This window comes from Zeus faber (genome assembly GCF_960531495.2).
Source record: "Zeus faber genome assembly, chromosome: 11".
Taxonomy (NCBI): Eukaryota; Metazoa; Chordata; class Actinopteri; order Zeiformes; family Zeidae; genus Zeus; species Zeus faber.
Genome location: NC_137205.1, coordinates 11,863,333 through 11,880,732, shown reverse-complemented (window position 1 = coordinate 11,880,732; position 17,400 = coordinate 11,863,333). Strand labels below are relative to the sequence as shown.

At 44.5% G+C, this 17,400-nt stretch overlaps 2 protein-coding genes across 2 annotated transcripts; one reads left to right on the top strand and one right to left on the bottom strand.

Moving 5' to 3' along the window:
• The first annotated feature begins 4,649 nt into the window (after nt 1–4,649).
• LOC307236626 (epithelial membrane protein 1) lies at nt 4,650–10,239 on the top strand. The gene is made up of 5 exons (XM_080009100.1): nt 4,650–4,779; nt 7,059–7,197; nt 7,966–8,074; nt 8,466–8,606; nt 8,819–10,239. Exons 2-5 carry the CDS (start codon nt 7,120–7,122, stop codon nt 8,977–8,979), a joined length of 489 nt encoding a protein of 162 aa, XP_079865226.1. The 5' UTR covers nt 4,650–4,779; nt 7,059–7,119; the 3' UTR covers nt 8,980–10,239.
• A 1,119-nt stretch (nt 10,240–11,358) lies between these two features.
• gsg1 (germ cell associated 1) lies at nt 11,359–16,014 on the bottom strand (the record flags this gene model as incomplete). The annotated part of the gene is made up of 5 exons (XM_080009590.1): nt 11,359–11,884; nt 11,984–12,095; nt 12,614–12,778; nt 12,965–13,012; nt 15,720–16,014. The coding sequence occupies 5 exons, from the start codon at nt 16,012–16,014 to the stop codon at nt 11,359–11,361; spliced, it is 1,146 nt and encodes a 381-aa protein (XP_079865716.1).
• Between the last annotated feature and the right edge of the window lie 1,386 nt (nt 16,015–17,400).

The following is a 17,400-nucleotide window of genomic DNA, read 5'->3' as shown; positions in this document are numbered from 1 at the left end:
AAACACGCCATGAGATGAAGGCCCCGGCTTCTTGCACAACCTCGTCAAACTGTATCTTTTGCTCCGGAGGCGTGTGCTGGTGCTGTTCTTAAAACGGGTTTTGAATGAACACCTTCACCCCCTTCCTCTGCAGGAGATGCTCTGCGGAAGGTGGAGGCCCGAGGGAGCCGCGGTCCATACCTCTTAGCTCACCTGCAAGGTGGGGTTCGCTCCACCTAGGGCGGAAACCGGTTTGGCCGCATTCAGAGTTTCTCACGCCGCCCTCTCAAGTCTCTCCCTCTCCGCGCAGCTCGGTAGGAGTCAATCCGAGCCTCATCGGCATGTCATACCCATGACTTAAGCGTTGAAGCACTGGAATTAGATAACAACACATCAATTAGTATACGTCCGTGTCGCCCCATCTGTCTGTCGTTCGCCCATCACCAAAGCACATGGGATGAGTGGCGCCCACTGGACCGCTGACAGCAAGGGATATTGTCGCGCTAGGCGTGGCAGAAGTACAACACATTTTATTTGGGGGGCGGTGGAAGGTGATACTGATTTTGTGTCTGAAGCTGCAGAGTCCCACTGGAACAGCTCACATCGACATTCTTCGGCGGTAACCGACTGGAATGCACTCGCAGGATATTGCGCAGCACTCTCAAGGTGAAGTGCACGCGGACGCAACTCTAAGAGGTTGTTCCCTCTTTTGTTTCAAAGCCCTATTATATTCAGAGCCAGCAACCCGCCCCACGTGGTTGTTTTGGGTTTTGTCTTCAACACGCCAGCGATTCGATGTTTAATGGCGCGGAAATGGGTTCTTCCCTGGCGCGGGAATCTGAAACGATGCCAAGGCCTTGTCTTCTGTCATGTTGTCGAGCATTTCAACATTTCAACCAGGGCTATGACAAACATCCTGACACATGGGGCCTCAACACACTCACGATGTTAGAAAATGGATCATTTCCATGGCAACCCTAAATCAAAAACCAATGAATCTGTCATGGGTATGTGTGTGGTAAGAAGTGTGTCCAGCATGACGGTAACACCCACCAAAATGCAGCCGCAGCACTATCCCAGCATAGAATGCTAAGAAGTCTCCATGTTTAGAATGCCAAGACCTGCCTCTGAGGTCAGACAGGTAAATTGTTTTTGGGAACCTGTTATTACTGATGTGGCTCATGTTTGAAGCAGCCCTGAGGCTGACCAGGTACTCTGCTTTCTGGCTTTAACTGTCTGTACCTTGGACAAAATCTTCCTACCTATAGTACCTACCTACCTACCTACCTACCTACCTACCTAGCTACCGAGATACAAGTAGTCTTACGAAACAAAGCGACGTAGAAATGTTTTTGCAAAGAGTGCAGTCAATCAAGGTGTCCAGTCTGAAAATAATAATGCCTCTTTATTACGAATTGTCTTGAACGGCTCATCACCCAGCGAGACTGGGTTGCCTCTGTACCAACTAATGAGCCGTTCTTTTTTCCCCTCAAGTTTCACAATATTAAGTCGTGTTGTTTGTTTAAGTTGCCGTCTCCTGCCGCCGACAAATGTTTCCCCCTCCATGTCAGAGATGGCCTATGCCCCAGGTGCCCTGGCAGAAAAGGAGCGCACCCACTGGTTCAGAAAGCAAAGGCACACATGCGCTGGTCTGACTGTGAGGTTTTATTTCAATGAGTTATTTTACTGTTATTATATATGTGTGAAGAATACTGTTTATACCTGTTCTACACACAAAAAAGGAATTATAGTACTGGATTTATTTTTTATTTTTATTGTGAAACTTATTTAAAATATTATATACATATTAATAAATAAATATTAACAAAAACATATATTTGAATTGCCCACTATCCTGGACACCTCCCCTCCAATCAGATTAATTTATGCAAATTATAACAACACATGAATGAACCGCCCACAGGCGGAGGAAGATTCTTTATTGATCACACGGCACACACGCCACAACACATGCACTCATGCACAGTCATACACACAGAGCATTACACCGGATATTTATGACAGACGACTATAAAAACATGTTTTACACCAACTTTAATTAAAAAAATAAATACAATTCTTAAATATAAAGATACTGAAACCATACTGTTACCGTGGCCCCAAAAACGTGATACATACCAAACCGTGGGCCCACTGTACCATTGCATCCCTTCTGCCTGCCTACTGACCTACCTACTGACCTACCTACTGACCTACCTACTGACTGACCTACTGACCTAACTTCCTATAATGTTTTGCCCTTGAACACTGGAACTCCCTCTTGACTTGAGAACGCTGGACTTTGTAGGTGCTTGACTTTCACTAAATTGTTTGTATTGTGTCTGTACCCATGTGTTTGTGTGATTACTTAAATTGTTTGTACAAGTAAATGCTGGAACTAGTCTATCCAGTGTCTCTTCTTAAAGCAGTTCAGGTCTGACTGAGATGATCTGCAATCATCTGGCACAATTGAACCCACTATAAACTATTCAAAATCTTTGATCCTAGAGAGAGAAGCTCAGTGTGCATCAGCCACCAAACACCAGCTGTAAGGTCAGGGGGCGAGTGGGAAGCTCTAAGCAGGGATACATGTAGTTCTGCATTGAGGGAGTCCAACTTTTACCGCGTTTTTTTAAAGGAATCGTAAATATATTAACTATTTTATGAACCAAGAATCACTCTTGCTGATGTCGAAATGTAGGGGGAAGTCTTTGCTTGTGCTTGTGCTTTTCTAAAAATCACAAAAAAAGGTCAATGCAAAATGACAGGAGGCAAGACTAGGCAAGTTTATTTGTATAGCACATTTCAACATCAAGGCAATTCGAAGTGCTTTACATAAAACATAAGAAGCATTAAGACAAAGTGCAAAGAAACACGTTATTAAAGGATCTAGAATGGATACAATTTAAAAAAATAGAACACATAGAATGCGTAGTGCAAAAGAGACACATTGTAACAGGAAGAACATATTATGAAGTTAAGAAATAGAAGTTAAAATCGAGTTAAAGTGACAGTGCAGTGCAAGAAATAAATATATTTTAGTTAGGAAAAAGACAGCGGCAAACATAAAAGTCTTCGCCATTGATTTCAAAGAGGTGAGAGTTGCAGCAGACCTGCAGTTTGTTCCAGATATGTTGGTGCATAAAAACTGAACGCTGCTTCTCCATGTCTAGTTTTGACTGCGGGGACGGGAAGCAGTACCTGTCCCAGACGACCTGAGAGGTCTGGATGGTTCATGACGTAGCAGAAGATCAGAAATGTATTTTGGCCCTCAACCATTCTGTGCTTTATAAACCAATAGTAGTATTTAGAAATCAGTTGTTTGACGGAGAGAAAAGCCAGTGTGAAGATCTGAGAAGGAGAGTGAGACACCGTTACAATAGTCTAGACTACTTAACGTGAATGCACGGACAAGTTTTTCCGAATTCCGCTGAGACACAAGTCCTTTAATCCTTGATACGTTTTTAAGGCTGACTTTGGAATTGTTTAAATGTGGCTGTGGAAATTTAGGTCCACGACTACGCCAACACTTCTGGCTTGGTTTGTGCTTGTTTGTGCTTGTGCTTGTTGTTGAAGCTGAGCGCTGACTTTTAGTCGCTCTTCCTTGGCTCCAAAAACAATTACCTCCGTTTTGTTTTTGTTTAATTGGAGAGAAAAAAGGGGGCAACTTCTCCAAACTTCCAAGCCGCACCTCCTTGTCAGCGCCTCAGTCGGGGTGATGCCCGCGCACTGCGCAGGAAGACTCGGCCGACTTGGTGTCATGGGATCACCGTGAGTCATTTCAAACCCCATCAACCGCGAAGTGACGCTGAAGAACGGGTGATTATGGGCTCTGAGCTGTGTGAAATATCTCCGGCCCTTCCTCTGCATCTCTCTATCTCTCTCTCTCACCCGCTCAAGCTATGACTTGCACCCCTCCGTGCCCCCGCCTCCTTCCTCCCTCCCAACCGACTGCATTCCTTCATCCTGACAACCCTTCCTCGGCAGAGAGAGAGCGGGAAAAGGGAGAGGGTGTGGATCAGGAAGTGCCTCTGCACTCTCTTGTTTGTGTGTATGTGTGTTCCTGTGTGTTCCTGTGTGTGTGTGTGTGTGTGTGTGTGTGTGTGTGTGTGTGTGTGTGTAAACTGTATACAGCAGTAACAATGTGATTTCGATTTGGCCGGGCTGCCGTCCGTCGCCATGGCAGCACATGTGTATTTTTTTCTTTTCTCTTTTAGTCATTGTCCGGTGTTATGGGAGTTCCCCCCTCAAACGTCAGTGAGTCACCGCGGCTGATTTTCCACGAGAAGCATCACCAACATCAGCTTTTTCTTTCAGTGACCAACACATGAAACACGTACGTATATGTGTGTGTGTGACAAATAAAACTCTTGAATCTTGGCTCTTGAGTCTTGAAGCCCAGGCGCAAAAGGTGTTGAAAAATTGGAGTCAAATATTATTTTGACGAAATGACTGAGATGGATAATAAAAGAGAGAGAGAGAGAGAGAGAGAGAGAGAGAGAGAGAGAGAGACGCACGCACACACAAACACAGGGAAAATAAAGTTGACCACAAGATAGAGAGGGGGGTCGAGACGCACAAGCAGAGTGGTAAGTGAGAAGAGGAAAGAATGAAAAAAGGGGAGCGGCATAGTTAGAAGGAGGGAGGGAGGGAGAGAGGGAGAGGAGTGTGGATGGGAAAAGAGGGCAGGGTAAAAGTTGGCAGTGAGCAGTTTGTGCTTTCAGACTGACTCCGAAACTCTGTCGCCCAGAGAGCAGCAGGGACGACACCCGGCTCGGAAAGGCAGCGGTCAACAAAACAGTAAGTCACGTTTAACTTTATCCCCCTCCTTCCAGCGTGGCGACTCATGGCCGGGCAGGTTGTTTGCCGGACCCTTTAAATCACACTTAATTCGCTTCTCCGTTCTATCAAGATAGGCAGCGTTTTCTCAGAGGGCTTCCTACCGCCTGGGAATGGTTCTTCTTCCAGGTCCTGCAGATGTGCTCAGGTTCTCTGAAGAAGATTTGTTATTTAAAGAATATATATATATATATATATATATATATATAAATTCAAAAGAAATGTGGAAAGGTCACTTTGCTTAGAATTGACAAAAAGCATTCAACCGAGCAGACCTGAGCGTTTGCATCTTGTATCGATTTTTGGTGGAATGAGGTTGTAGCATATCCCAGGGCTAAGATCCAAGGGCCCCGAGAAGGGACCGCCTGACACACCTTGTTTTTGGGAACAACATGGGAGGGATTACGCCTTTGAATCCAGAGAGTTCCTCAATATGTCTTTTGAAGAACTCAAGGAGTGAACTTTTTGGCCCGTTTGGTTGCATGAGCTGCACTTACTGATATTCAAGCTGTTTTACAATTTTTGCTATATATACTGTATATATATATATATATATATATATATATATATATATATATATATATATATATATATATATATATATATACATATATATTCATATATATAATCTTATCTTACAGTGCATTATATTAAACATTTTCTCTCTCCCTCACTCTCTCTCTCTCTCTCTATATATATATATATACATATACTGTATATATATAGATACTGTGTATATATATACTGTATATATATAGATAGAGAGAGAGAGAGAGAGAGTGAGGGAGAGAGAAAATGTTTAATATAATGCACTGTAAGATAAGATTATATATATGAATATTTATATATATATATATATATACAGTATATATAGAAAAAATTGTAAAACAGCTTGAATATCAGTAAGTGCAGCTCATGCAACGAAACGGGCCAAAAAGAGTATATATATATATATATATATATATATATATATATATATATATATATATATATATACTGTGTATATATAGATAGAGAGAGAGAAAGAGAGAGAGCGCAAATATTTAAGAACTCAAGAGTCATTGTCAGAAGCACTTGCTCATAATTATAGGCTTTTGGAGAATGGAAGTAAAGGGTGGGTGGGGGGAAACACCTTGGGATGTAGTGCATGTGCACAAGAGTGTGTGTGTGTGTGTGTAAGAGTGAGAGAGAGCATGGGAGGGAAGCAGCGCGAGTGGACCCAGCCCTGTGACCACTCCTTTCGCCCTAGAGAGAAACTAATACATTCCCGATGCTTCTTCTTCTTTCTCATTAAATGCAATAATAAATACACTTCAAATGCAATAATACGATGACTCAAGGGCACCACTTGGAAAATAGTGGAAAACCAAAGTGCTTAAGTAGAGCAGTCCACATTACTGACTCCAACAGAATTATTTAGGGAGGGGCAGCGTCATGCGAGGTGTGTTTACACAGGGAGATTTCAACATTTCACTATATTTGCAGATTTAAAATGCAACGATGAACATCTTGTTTTGCTAGATAACCTTGTCTAGTTTGAATGAGTGTTTTAGTGTGTGTGTGTGATTATTTGAAAGAGCGTGTAGTGTGTGTGTGGGGGGGGGGGGGGGGGGGTGCAGAAGGCTGTGGAGCAGGTATTCTTTACAGTTATTTTAAGGAGTGCTGTGTGTACGTGTGTGTGTGTGTGTGTGTGTGTGTGTGTGTGTGTGTGTGAGTGCGTGTGTGCGCGCGCGTGTGTGTGTGTGTGTGTGTGTTTTACAAAGCTCCACAGACAAGCCCCAACCCATCCGCCCGCCCCAATAAACCTGCTCTGTTAACAAGCATTCCCTCCATCTACCCTTCCCCGTTTGACCCGAGAGTAAAGACGATAGTAGACTGACTAGACGTTTCCTGGCAGATCACTATCGCCACGGTAACACACGCACAAGTACCTGTCTCCCAACAGAGAGACCCGTCCTTTGATGCATTAAGAGACATTTTTTGAGCTAAAACTCAAGAGTTTTTTTTAATTAACAGAGCCACACCCACCCCAGGGGAGTGTTGGTTACGTGTGTGTGTGTGTGTGTGTGTGTGTGTGTGCCTGGCACTGTCAATTGTTTTTATTGACACAAGACACAAACTCACATATTTGTGTGTGTCTGTGTGGAGGTGCTTGTACTGTATGAACGAAAAGCAGAGGAACGAGTTTTAAACGTATTCTCTCTCTCTCTCTCTCTCGCTCTCTCTCCCTCTCTCTCTAGCTCTCTCTAGCTCTCCCGCTTCCCCTCAGACTTCCTCTCTGCTTTCACAGAATAGTCCGCCATGTTGGTTCTCCTCGCCGCCATCTTTGTCCTTCACATCATCGACATCATCCTGCTGCTGGTGGCCACCATCGACAATGTAAGTAGAAGGCGCCACGTGCACACACACACACACACACACACACACACACGTGACACACCCAACACGCACGGCGGCTATCTTAGCTGACTGGCCGTGGCGGTGTAATCCCCTTGTTTCCCCTCGCCACGTGATTGAAGGCCAGCGAGTGACTGTCTCCCGTCCATCAGCGGGGCCCTTCACCGCTTCTTCCATCAACAGCCGCATTGTCGAAATCTCTGCCATACCTGCACGGCGGGCGACGCGCGAGCCGTCATCATTCCCCTTAGTGTGTGTGTGTGTGTGTGTGTGTGTGTGTGTGTGTGTGTGTGTGTGTAAACGAAGCTCCCTATGTCGTGCCTGCACATACACGCATACTTGTGTATGTGAGATTCCATTGTGTGCCGCAATGAGTGGCATATCTGAGAGTGTCGGAGGAATGCCGCCATATTCTGCGGATGAGCATTCCACCCATAGGCCGCCGTCTGTTCTTCGCCCGGAGCTCCTCCAGATGCCTGTTGGAACACAGGGACTGCGAGCGCGCGCATAAACAAACATAAAGTTCTCGTCCTCTCTCAAAATAAATAACAAGCCTCGTAACTGCTTTCACCGTACTCCGCCTTTCATAAAAATGTTTCCCTTTTCGATCTGAGGCGATGAGTCACAGGAGCTAAAAAAAAAAAAACAAGCCTGTGAGTGTTCATTAGTCATGTAATCATCAGCATCTGCCTTGTAGCCCCCTTCCCTCCATGTCTTACGGCAAATTTCTCCATCTCTCCGTCCCTCAAGGCCTGGTGGATGACGGACACCATGTCCACCGACATCTGGGCCAGGTGGGTCCAAATCAATGGGGTGTGGAACTACACGGACATTCCCTCGGGATACCCCTACTCCCAGGGTGAGTCATAAAAAAAAAAACAAGAAAAAAAAGTCACTTGTCACTCTCTATTTCCTTTCTTCGGAGCATCTGTTGGTTGAGTATTAGGGAACTCTCGTATGAAGCTCCCTGATTCCTGTTTTGCGAGTGGAAAAGGGGGACGTTAAATCCAGTTGAGCCTTTTTGGGCTCCATGGCTTTTGCGATCAGTCAATCCCGAGGGCCACACTCCAAAACTGTCACTCCAAGGGTTAGACGTTGATGTTGTGGCCCTTTGAGGTTTAGCGGCTGCTCGGGAACCCGCTGACTTCCCATCCCTGACTGTGTGTCTGTGTGTGTCTCTCTCTCTCTCTCTCTCTCTCTCTCTCTCTCTCTCTCTCTCTCTCGCTGTCTTTCTCTGGCGCCCCCTGCAGAGTACCTCCAGGCAGTGCAGGCCAGCTCGGTGCTCGCCTGCATCTTCTCCATCCTGGGCATCTTTGTGTTCGTGGCTCAGCTCTTCACCCTCAACAAAGGACAGAGATTCACCCTCTCCGGCCTCTTCCAGTTTCTGGCCTGTGAGCACTTAAAGAGATATTTTCATCATAGTGTGTTTAGTTGAAAACAGTCCCTTTTTTTTCCCCCAGCAGGCGGGGGCATTACAAACCCTCTGCAGAATCATTTTACATTCTTGTTTTTTTTCCCCCTCCTATTTGTCTTTGATTCTGCTGTTCCACGCTGTGAAAGCGTCCGTCTGACATCCGTATTGCATACTTTTCTCCCTCCCCAGGCCTGTGCATCATGATCGCGGCCTCCATCTACACGGACCGCTTCCACAACAACGAACCCGAAGGCTGGTACGGTCACTCCTACATCCTGGCCTGGATCGCCTTCGCCCTCACCTTCATCTCCTCCATCATCTACTTTGTACTACGCAAGAAAACGGCATGAGAGAGACACTAGAAACGTTATTCCACCCAGCGCCCCCCCCAAAAAAAAAGGAAAAAAAGGATTTAGTCTGCCGGTTTAAATATGGTTTTATTTGAGTCCTGATCGGATCATGTCTGCTCTGAAAGGATCCAGAGTTGGAATCTTATTTGAACTGTCATCATAAATTCAGCCGCGGATATTGCAGCCCTTATTTTAAATAAGCAGGTATTTTTCTCCAATACAGCACGCCTAGTTTTTGTCTGAGTTTGTTTGCGTTACACGTGTTATTTGACTATGGCAGGTGAGCTCAGCAATGTCAGTGTTGTATTTGAGGCGAATGCCACGAGGAATGGTGAAATTTATTTGGGCGAAACGACCAACAAAGGCAGGTCCAGCATTAAAGACCTGCCTTTGTTGGTTGTTTATTTTGTTTTATTTTATTTTATTTTTTATTATTATTATTGCTATTATTATTGTTCTTTTTCTGTGTACATTTAGGTTTGGATATGAGTGTGGGTTTAAAAGGGGAGAGTATTTTTTTCAGTTTTTGAACAATGTTTTTATGTACGGGCTCTGGTAGTACTCCATGTAACATGTTACTTACTATGCAGTCTATTAACACTGTGATCACTTAGATTGACAATATACTTTGTAAAGTCATGTCTATAAGTGGCCATTTGTATCCTTCATATTGTAACTCAGAGAGTCATCCACATATATCAGGACAACCGAAAATCAGTGATTTGATACAAATTAGTTCCGATGAGGGGATGCATTCCATTTAACATTGCAGTTGCAAATACCAATTTCTATAATGGGTATTGCAGAATATTATTTTCTTTAGTAATTGCTCAGGCACTATTATACTACGTTGTTGTAGTGACGCTTGATACGAAGTTGGGCTTCATTCCATTTGCCTGGAAGTTAATTTGTGAGTACTTTTTAACTTCCCCCCCCCCCCACCCCCCAAGTCTCCTTTCAGTTTTCAAGAGGGTAACTGATAGTCAAAGTATATGAAAACTCTTTTTATTTTTAAATCTCAGGTTCGTTTAGATAGATGATAATATATGTCTTTCTCGAGTCACCATCCGGCGTATTCACAGACTGACAGAACAAATGTACCTCCATTTGTAAAGCTGTGAGACAGAATGTGTAAATACGTTCCATTTCCCATAATGCTCTGCCCAAACGCTGTTTTATTTTTGTAATCATTATTTTCTCATTATGAATGAAAACGATAATGATTCCTAGCATCATTAAAACCTGATTTGCATCCAATTATTCCGTGCTGCCGTCTCCGTTTGTCATGATAAGAACAGAAGGGCACGTTTGGAGGAAGTTAATTGGTTGTAAAGGGACGAGACAGTACAGTGGAAATTAAATTCAGTGCGTGGATCTCTGTGCAATGCAGGGAATTTTTTTTTTTATAGATCCCTTTGAGGGAAATTAGTTCTCTGTATTTTCCCATCCTAGTCCCTGACATATCTAGGAGCAGTACGCTGCCACCCAAACAACAGCACCCAGGGGTGAGGTGTCTTGCTCAAGGACACCTCAGCACCTGAATAATAGTTATAATAATTTTATATATAATATGACTTAATTTACAGACAAACAGATCGGCGAAACACACAAACGGTGGGGAAGAGTGAAAAATGTTGCACAGAGACCCCAATTAAGCCAGGAGACAAATCCGTCTCCACTCCGAGTACAGGCGCGTGAAGGTTTTTTGAACTGCATTGCAACGGAAATGAAGGAAGACGCAGGACGAGATGAAAGTCTGCAACATTTCAGTGGTTTATTGGTGAAATAAATGTACAAGTCGACCCCAATTCTGACAATAGTGACCACTTCATTTTAAATGGGACAGCTCACTCTCAGAGCAGGGGCCAAATTAGTCACAGGCATCTTGAAAAAATCAAGCACAGCGTCTACTAATGGTTTGGAGAAGTAGCATGATTTAATTATTATTATTATTTTTTTAATCATGCTACTCCATTACAATGGAAATGAGGGTTTTGTTTTAACTGGTTAAAATGCTAATTCAAATGCTATTTAAATTGGATGCATGTTGCACTGTACCCGAAACTACAAACCTACTGTTTCAGAATTTAAATTTCAAACATTGGATCTTAGCATCATTAGAATGGGTCGTTTTCTTAAAACAAAGCTATAGTCTCAGTAGATAGAAACTTGCCATATATATAAACCTTCGACTCGGTTTGCACAGTAATGTCCCACCGACCACTTCTCCCGCGCAAAACTCAACAAGGGGATCATAGCGGCGACTCAGACGACGAACGTCTATTCCATCAAATAGATGCTGCTATCGTCACATTAAGTCACTGTGCGCTGACGATGCAAACCCCTCCACCCTCTAATCTAGTCTGGGTGTCAGCACCGTCAGAGGGGGCTGTAGTACTCCTCGGGGTCGCACGGCGGGAGCCCTCGGCCTCGGTGACCCGGCAGGTGCACGGAGATGGTGGGAGAGGGCAGGGACAGGCGGTGGAAGGGGGAGAAGGGCGCGGGGTGGGAGGGGGCTGGAGGGTAGGAGTCCGAATCGGGAAGAGGGAGGGAGAGGGAGTGCATGAGCATTGGGGGCGGCGAGGGCGAGGGAGAGGGCGGGGGGGAGGGTGAGGGCGAAGGCGAAGGCGAGGGCGAGGGATCGGCCGGCTCTGATGACAGCGGCGGAGGCTCGTAGTAGGGTGAGAGGTGCGAGATGCGCGGGGGAGACTCGGAGTAGGCCAGGGTTTGGAGCGAGTGAGGGAGCATGTAGAAGGGCGCCAGCTGCGGCGGCCCGGCGAAGCCAAAGCTGCAGGGGCTGGGGCCCGAGTTGTGTCTGGGTCCCACCATGAGGACCTTCTTGGTGTAATTGTTGAGGGTGGAGACGCCGGCGGCCATGCAGATGGTGAAGGCGAACCAGGCAATGCTGAAGGAGGGAGGAGAGAGGAAGAAATAGTCTGGTAATGCGGGTGAGGGATTCAAAACTCTGACTGGAAATACTTAATGGCAAACTTTGTGAACTCACTAGAAGGCCCAGGAGTATCCGTAGCTGTGAGGTTTGAAGTCCTCGGGCCCCATGGAGACGGTGGTCTGGAACACCTGCATGAACATCATGTGGGCCACCATTCCCAGGAGACCTGTGAGGTCACAGAGAGGAACAAGGCCTGACTGTGGCGGACGATACCAGGACACGCACGCTGAAGGGTTGGGACTGTCTTGCTCTAGTCCTTCAAGTGGTTCCGAGGGGTCCCCCAAATCGTCTCAAAATCGTATCAAATGGGGTCTGTGGTCCTAATGCGTATCAAATTGAGTGTCCTTGATATGAAGATGTTGAGAATCACTGCTCTGGGAGACACTGGTCAACTAGGACCCGGTCTAGGTGCGTCATGCTGTAAGTCCACTGCAACACACTCCAGGTCTGGTATAGTGACCAAAAAGAGGTTACAAGGGAATTTTCATCAGGTAACAGGTACAGTATCTTATCAGATAGCTTTTACATGATAAGTTTACTTGGTATCATTAGAAATTAGCGAGTGCGTTGACTGTTATTTTGAAACTGTTACGAACACCAAATAGTTGAATGCAACGACAAGGGGTGTACAAAGGCATTGGAAACGAACCAACAAATCCGATCAAAAGATTTGGGTGGACCTACCCCCCAGCACAGTGAACACGGCGGCAAAGGCATTGAGCAGCTGCCCCCAGCGCTGGGTGGAGGGGAACCACGCGCTCAGGCACAACTGCAACGACAGCAGCACGCAGCTGATGAACAGCAGGCTGATGTACATGATCTCCATGGACAGAGAAAGCCACATCATGGCTGTGGAGCACGGGAGCAGAGGCACAAGTTTAGAGCGAAAAGAAGCCACGCGCGCCATCACTCAACCCACCAACATAACCATGGACAAAACGATCTGATCCGTGAATCAATGAAAGCACCCAGGCTTTCTTTCCGGAATCGAACAGCTTAAAGAGCGATGCGTGAAGAACATTGCATAATGTTTACCTTTCTCCGAGCCTGGAGTCAAAGTGTGAAAGTCACGACATTTTTCCTCTGGTGCATAAAAGAAGACAAGACAAAAAAAATATCGCAAGGCAATAGTTTTACATCAGCAGGAAGTGACTGTATAACGTTTTTTTGAAATTCTCTTCAGAGAGCATTGGATGTTTGAATACAGCATAAAAACAAGTTGTGGCTTCCTGCGCATGCCCCATCTTTGCATTCTTGCCGGGAAAGGCGGACCCTGCCACCAATGATTGAAACAGCATATGGAGCAGCATAAGCATAATGCAAATACATTGAATGGCTGTTTCTTTAAAGTGGAATCAAAAAAATGATTATTTATTTTTTTATTTAATTTTTTTTAAAACAAAATAATCTTACGGATTACCACTTTAAAGGCATGGCCAGGACAAAGGATCTTTTTTTACTTTATTACACACTATCCCATTGAACACCTCCAGTAATCTCTCAAACCCCCCAAAAAACTCGAAGTAAGCAATAACAATGAATGATAAAAACTTGTGATGGTTTAACGTTTTGTGAGTTTTCCTTAAATAATTTGACAAACTATATTGGATGGCAACGGTATTTTTCCAAAGCATTTGAAAACAGTTTTGCAGCGTGCGACAGTGAAAACCCAGTCGTGCTTTTGAATACTATTAACCTTTCACTCTGTCGCCGCTTCTAATCCATAATTGAGTCCTGCTGTTGAAGTCTAAATCTTCACGGGTGGAACGCACATCGATGATAATCCTCTTAGGGGGAACTGTGCACGCACATACATACAAGTCAACATGCGTCCGTGCGCACATAAACACCCTCGCTCTCACACGCACGCACGCACACACGCACGTGCGCGCGCGCACACACACACACACACACACACACACACACACACACACACACACACACACACACACACACACACACACCTGAGACCTTAAATCACATACAGTACGTGCAGATTTCCTCTCCCCTAATGACCCAGTTCACAGTGTCTCTCCTACTCGTCCGATAGATATGATTCATTATCTCTCCGTCTCTCTCTGCCTGGGTCTCTATCTCACCTTGGAGAAATCCTCCACCGTACAACCAGCGAATATAAACTCAGCACTCCATATGGCCAGGGGGGTTTGAGGCTAAATCCAATCCCTTTACAAAAACACAACGTTTTTTTGATGATGCTCTGGAAGCGTGGCTATTCAAAGCTATGATTTGGGGACCAGTTCCCCCACTGTCTCTATTCGTCATTTTAATCGGCTAGCGAGGAAACTTCTATCCTTTATACCCTCTGTCCCCCCCACCTCCATAAATAGTCAAATGGCTTTATTTAGTATCCAGCTGAGGGGAGATTATACGGTAGTGAAAACATCTGCGCCTAAGGTCAATGTATACCGAACGTAGACTAGATCCCACCAGAATCAACCTAAATCCTATCTCATCTTCCTTGTTCCCTTCGTCTCCAAGTAATCCAACGGCTTCCCTAATGCCAGGTATAGAAGAACAGTATAGTACGGTACAGAAATAGTATAGAAGATCCTAAGGACTCATAAGGAGAATCATAAGGACATGTCTTGTCTTATGGGTTGTTAAGAGACTCCCATCACTGGCAGTCGGTCAGAAACTCTTACGATCAGACCCAGACTGGCCTGGGAGAGAATATCAGGTTGGTTTGATATATCTTGATTCGTGAAATTCTTCCCAATTCTTAGTCTCAGCTCCTATGGAGTGTGCTAGAACGGGACATCATTGCCAAATGTATATTGTGTGCACTACTGGAATGGGAAGTCTTTAAATGTGCATGACATGGAACACGGGAGACAGCACTTCCTGAACGGCATGGGGGAGCGAGGGGGAGATACAAAATATGTTGCAATGGTGATGTACAAACTCCAATAATATATATTAAACCAAATTATTTTCTGTCCATCATAATATACAGTATTAGGATTTTAGTAATGCATGTAGCTATAAAAAAAAACACCTTAATATCAATATTTTATTGCAAACTTAAATTCATGTTAAATTACCACCAAAACGTATTGTCCTTCACAGTTGGTTAACTTTACACAAGCTGGCTATAAAGGCAAAAAGATTATTTTGCTTTATGGATATATTTATGGATATTGCTACGCAGCATTTATAGAGATCTGTTTCCTGGTAGTGATCAATGATCTGTTAACTGAGTGATCAACGGCTGATCCCCTGGTTTCCACTGGCAAAAGAAGCCCTTCTCTCATTAATAATTATTCATATTTAATCATATTATTAGATAAGTAATAACCTGGAGCCGCAACTTTATCACCAGACCAACAACATCGCTACAAGCACTAAACAGCCTCCATGCCATTAATAAATAGGAAAAACAACTTTCATATCAATCCACGGATTATTATTTAAGCCATTTAAGTGCAATATTCCAGAGAAAACGTCCATCACTGCAGTGCAAAATTCCGGCAGCTACAGCAGAGATGCGCAGCTGAGTCAGCACACTCTCATCCACTAACATGACTTCCAGTTTGCCATCTCCCGTCTACCGTGTTCCATGTGAATGCAGCATCATTGCTGTGAGAAAAGGTTAATTCCTCGATTTCTACGCTGATATTCTATCATGAGGGAAGATCAGAATCGAAAACTCATAATGAGGCAGCAGGAGTTCAATTTTGACATCTGATGCCCTCTGAGGCAGAACTGGCCCTCGAACTCCAGTTTGAACTGTCGAAGCACCCTACACCTCACATAATGTCTCCTTCCTCACCCCAGGCGTCCGTGTAGATGTCCTCCTCGCAGCTGGTGAAGAGGCCAATGTGGAAGGTGGGGAAGACGAATCGGTCATCGCCCGTCTCCCAGGAGAACTGGATGTTGGTGGAGTTGGACAGGCCCTGGACAGGGATGCAGTTGCTGCGCTTGATGAGCGAGCACAAGGGTTTGGGCACCTTCTGCTTGCCAACGCACCAGTAGGAGGAGGTGAGGGCCACGGCCCCCAGCAGCAGGGACACCGCCGTCTCCAGGAAGGACAAACGGGGGGAGCGCATCCGCTGCAGGATGGCCATGGCGGCAGGGGTACAATGGGATGGGGCGCTGAGTTGAGGGCGAGCTGAGTTGAGATTATGGGGTGTAGGGGTTGCGTGTGTGTGTGTTTATGGGGGGGAAATAGAGAGTGGTGTGTGGTTGGAAGAAGGAGGTAAGAATTAAGTGGGGGGAGGATTGCAACGTTGCTGATAACCTGCAGTACAGAACAGACACATTTTAACAGCTTTATTTAAAAAAAGATTTACTTGTGGTGATTTTCTTTTATTTCCATATTCATGTTTTATTATTTTTATTTTAGTATATCTTTACATACTATATAAAGATCTAGCGGTTTTTTTTAAAATTATAAACAGAAATATAAAAAAAGATTTCCAGTTATCTTTACTTATCTATATATATATATATATATATAAATAACAGCAAAGTTTTAAATGTTCTATTTTTAATCTATTATATTATTTACAGTCAAGAAACGGCAATATTCACACATTTCTGTATTTTGTTCTCAATTATTGTCATGGTGTATATATATATATATATATATATATATATATATATATATATATATATATACATACACACACACACACACACATATATTCTTCACTTTTTGTTTTCCACTTGCTTTGGAAATGTAAACCTATACGCATGCCATTAACGACCTTTCACAACTGTTTAACTTTCAGCACTCTCCAGTTTGTCCCACGGGAAGCGCTTCACTGAGGACAGTCAGAAAAAAATTGGGGGATTTTTTTGGTTATGAATTGGAAAAGCCATCGATTTAAAGATGGCCACGGACACAGTAATCCAAGAGGTCAATGCTGAGTGGGCAGGTAGAAAATGAAGAGGCATCAGCCCAACTCCACTTGACACCAAACAGTCAATTGAATTTGAATGAGGGGAAGAGAAAAAAAAAAAAAAAGCCACTCACCTTTTTGACCCGTGTCTCTATAACTCAGTGTGTTCCTCAGTTTCTCGCAGAGCGAGGGAGGACGTCTCCCATGGCAACCTCTCCTCCCCCGGCCTGTGCGAGACTGATGGATGGGACTTGGCCGTCACCGTGCTTGTGACTCTTTATGATCTGACCCACTGGTCAGTGAGACAACACACACACCTCTTTTTAATCCAGCCATCCAAGTCTAAATCCAAAACAACTGTTCCATCTGTTCTCATTTTGATTCGCTCACTCTATCTATTCCATTCATCGCTTATCTCTTCCCCCACTTGAGCGGATGCAGCCAGCAGTCAGTCCAGTGTCAGGCTGCTGATCAACCTGACCTTGCAATGATGAAGAAAAATGTGCAGATATGCCCCAATGCAGGTGGAATCCAACACTCCCACCCGTTTAGGAGACCATTTGCATTTGTGAACACGTTTTTTATGACCTGACCAGTGTGAAGAAAGGT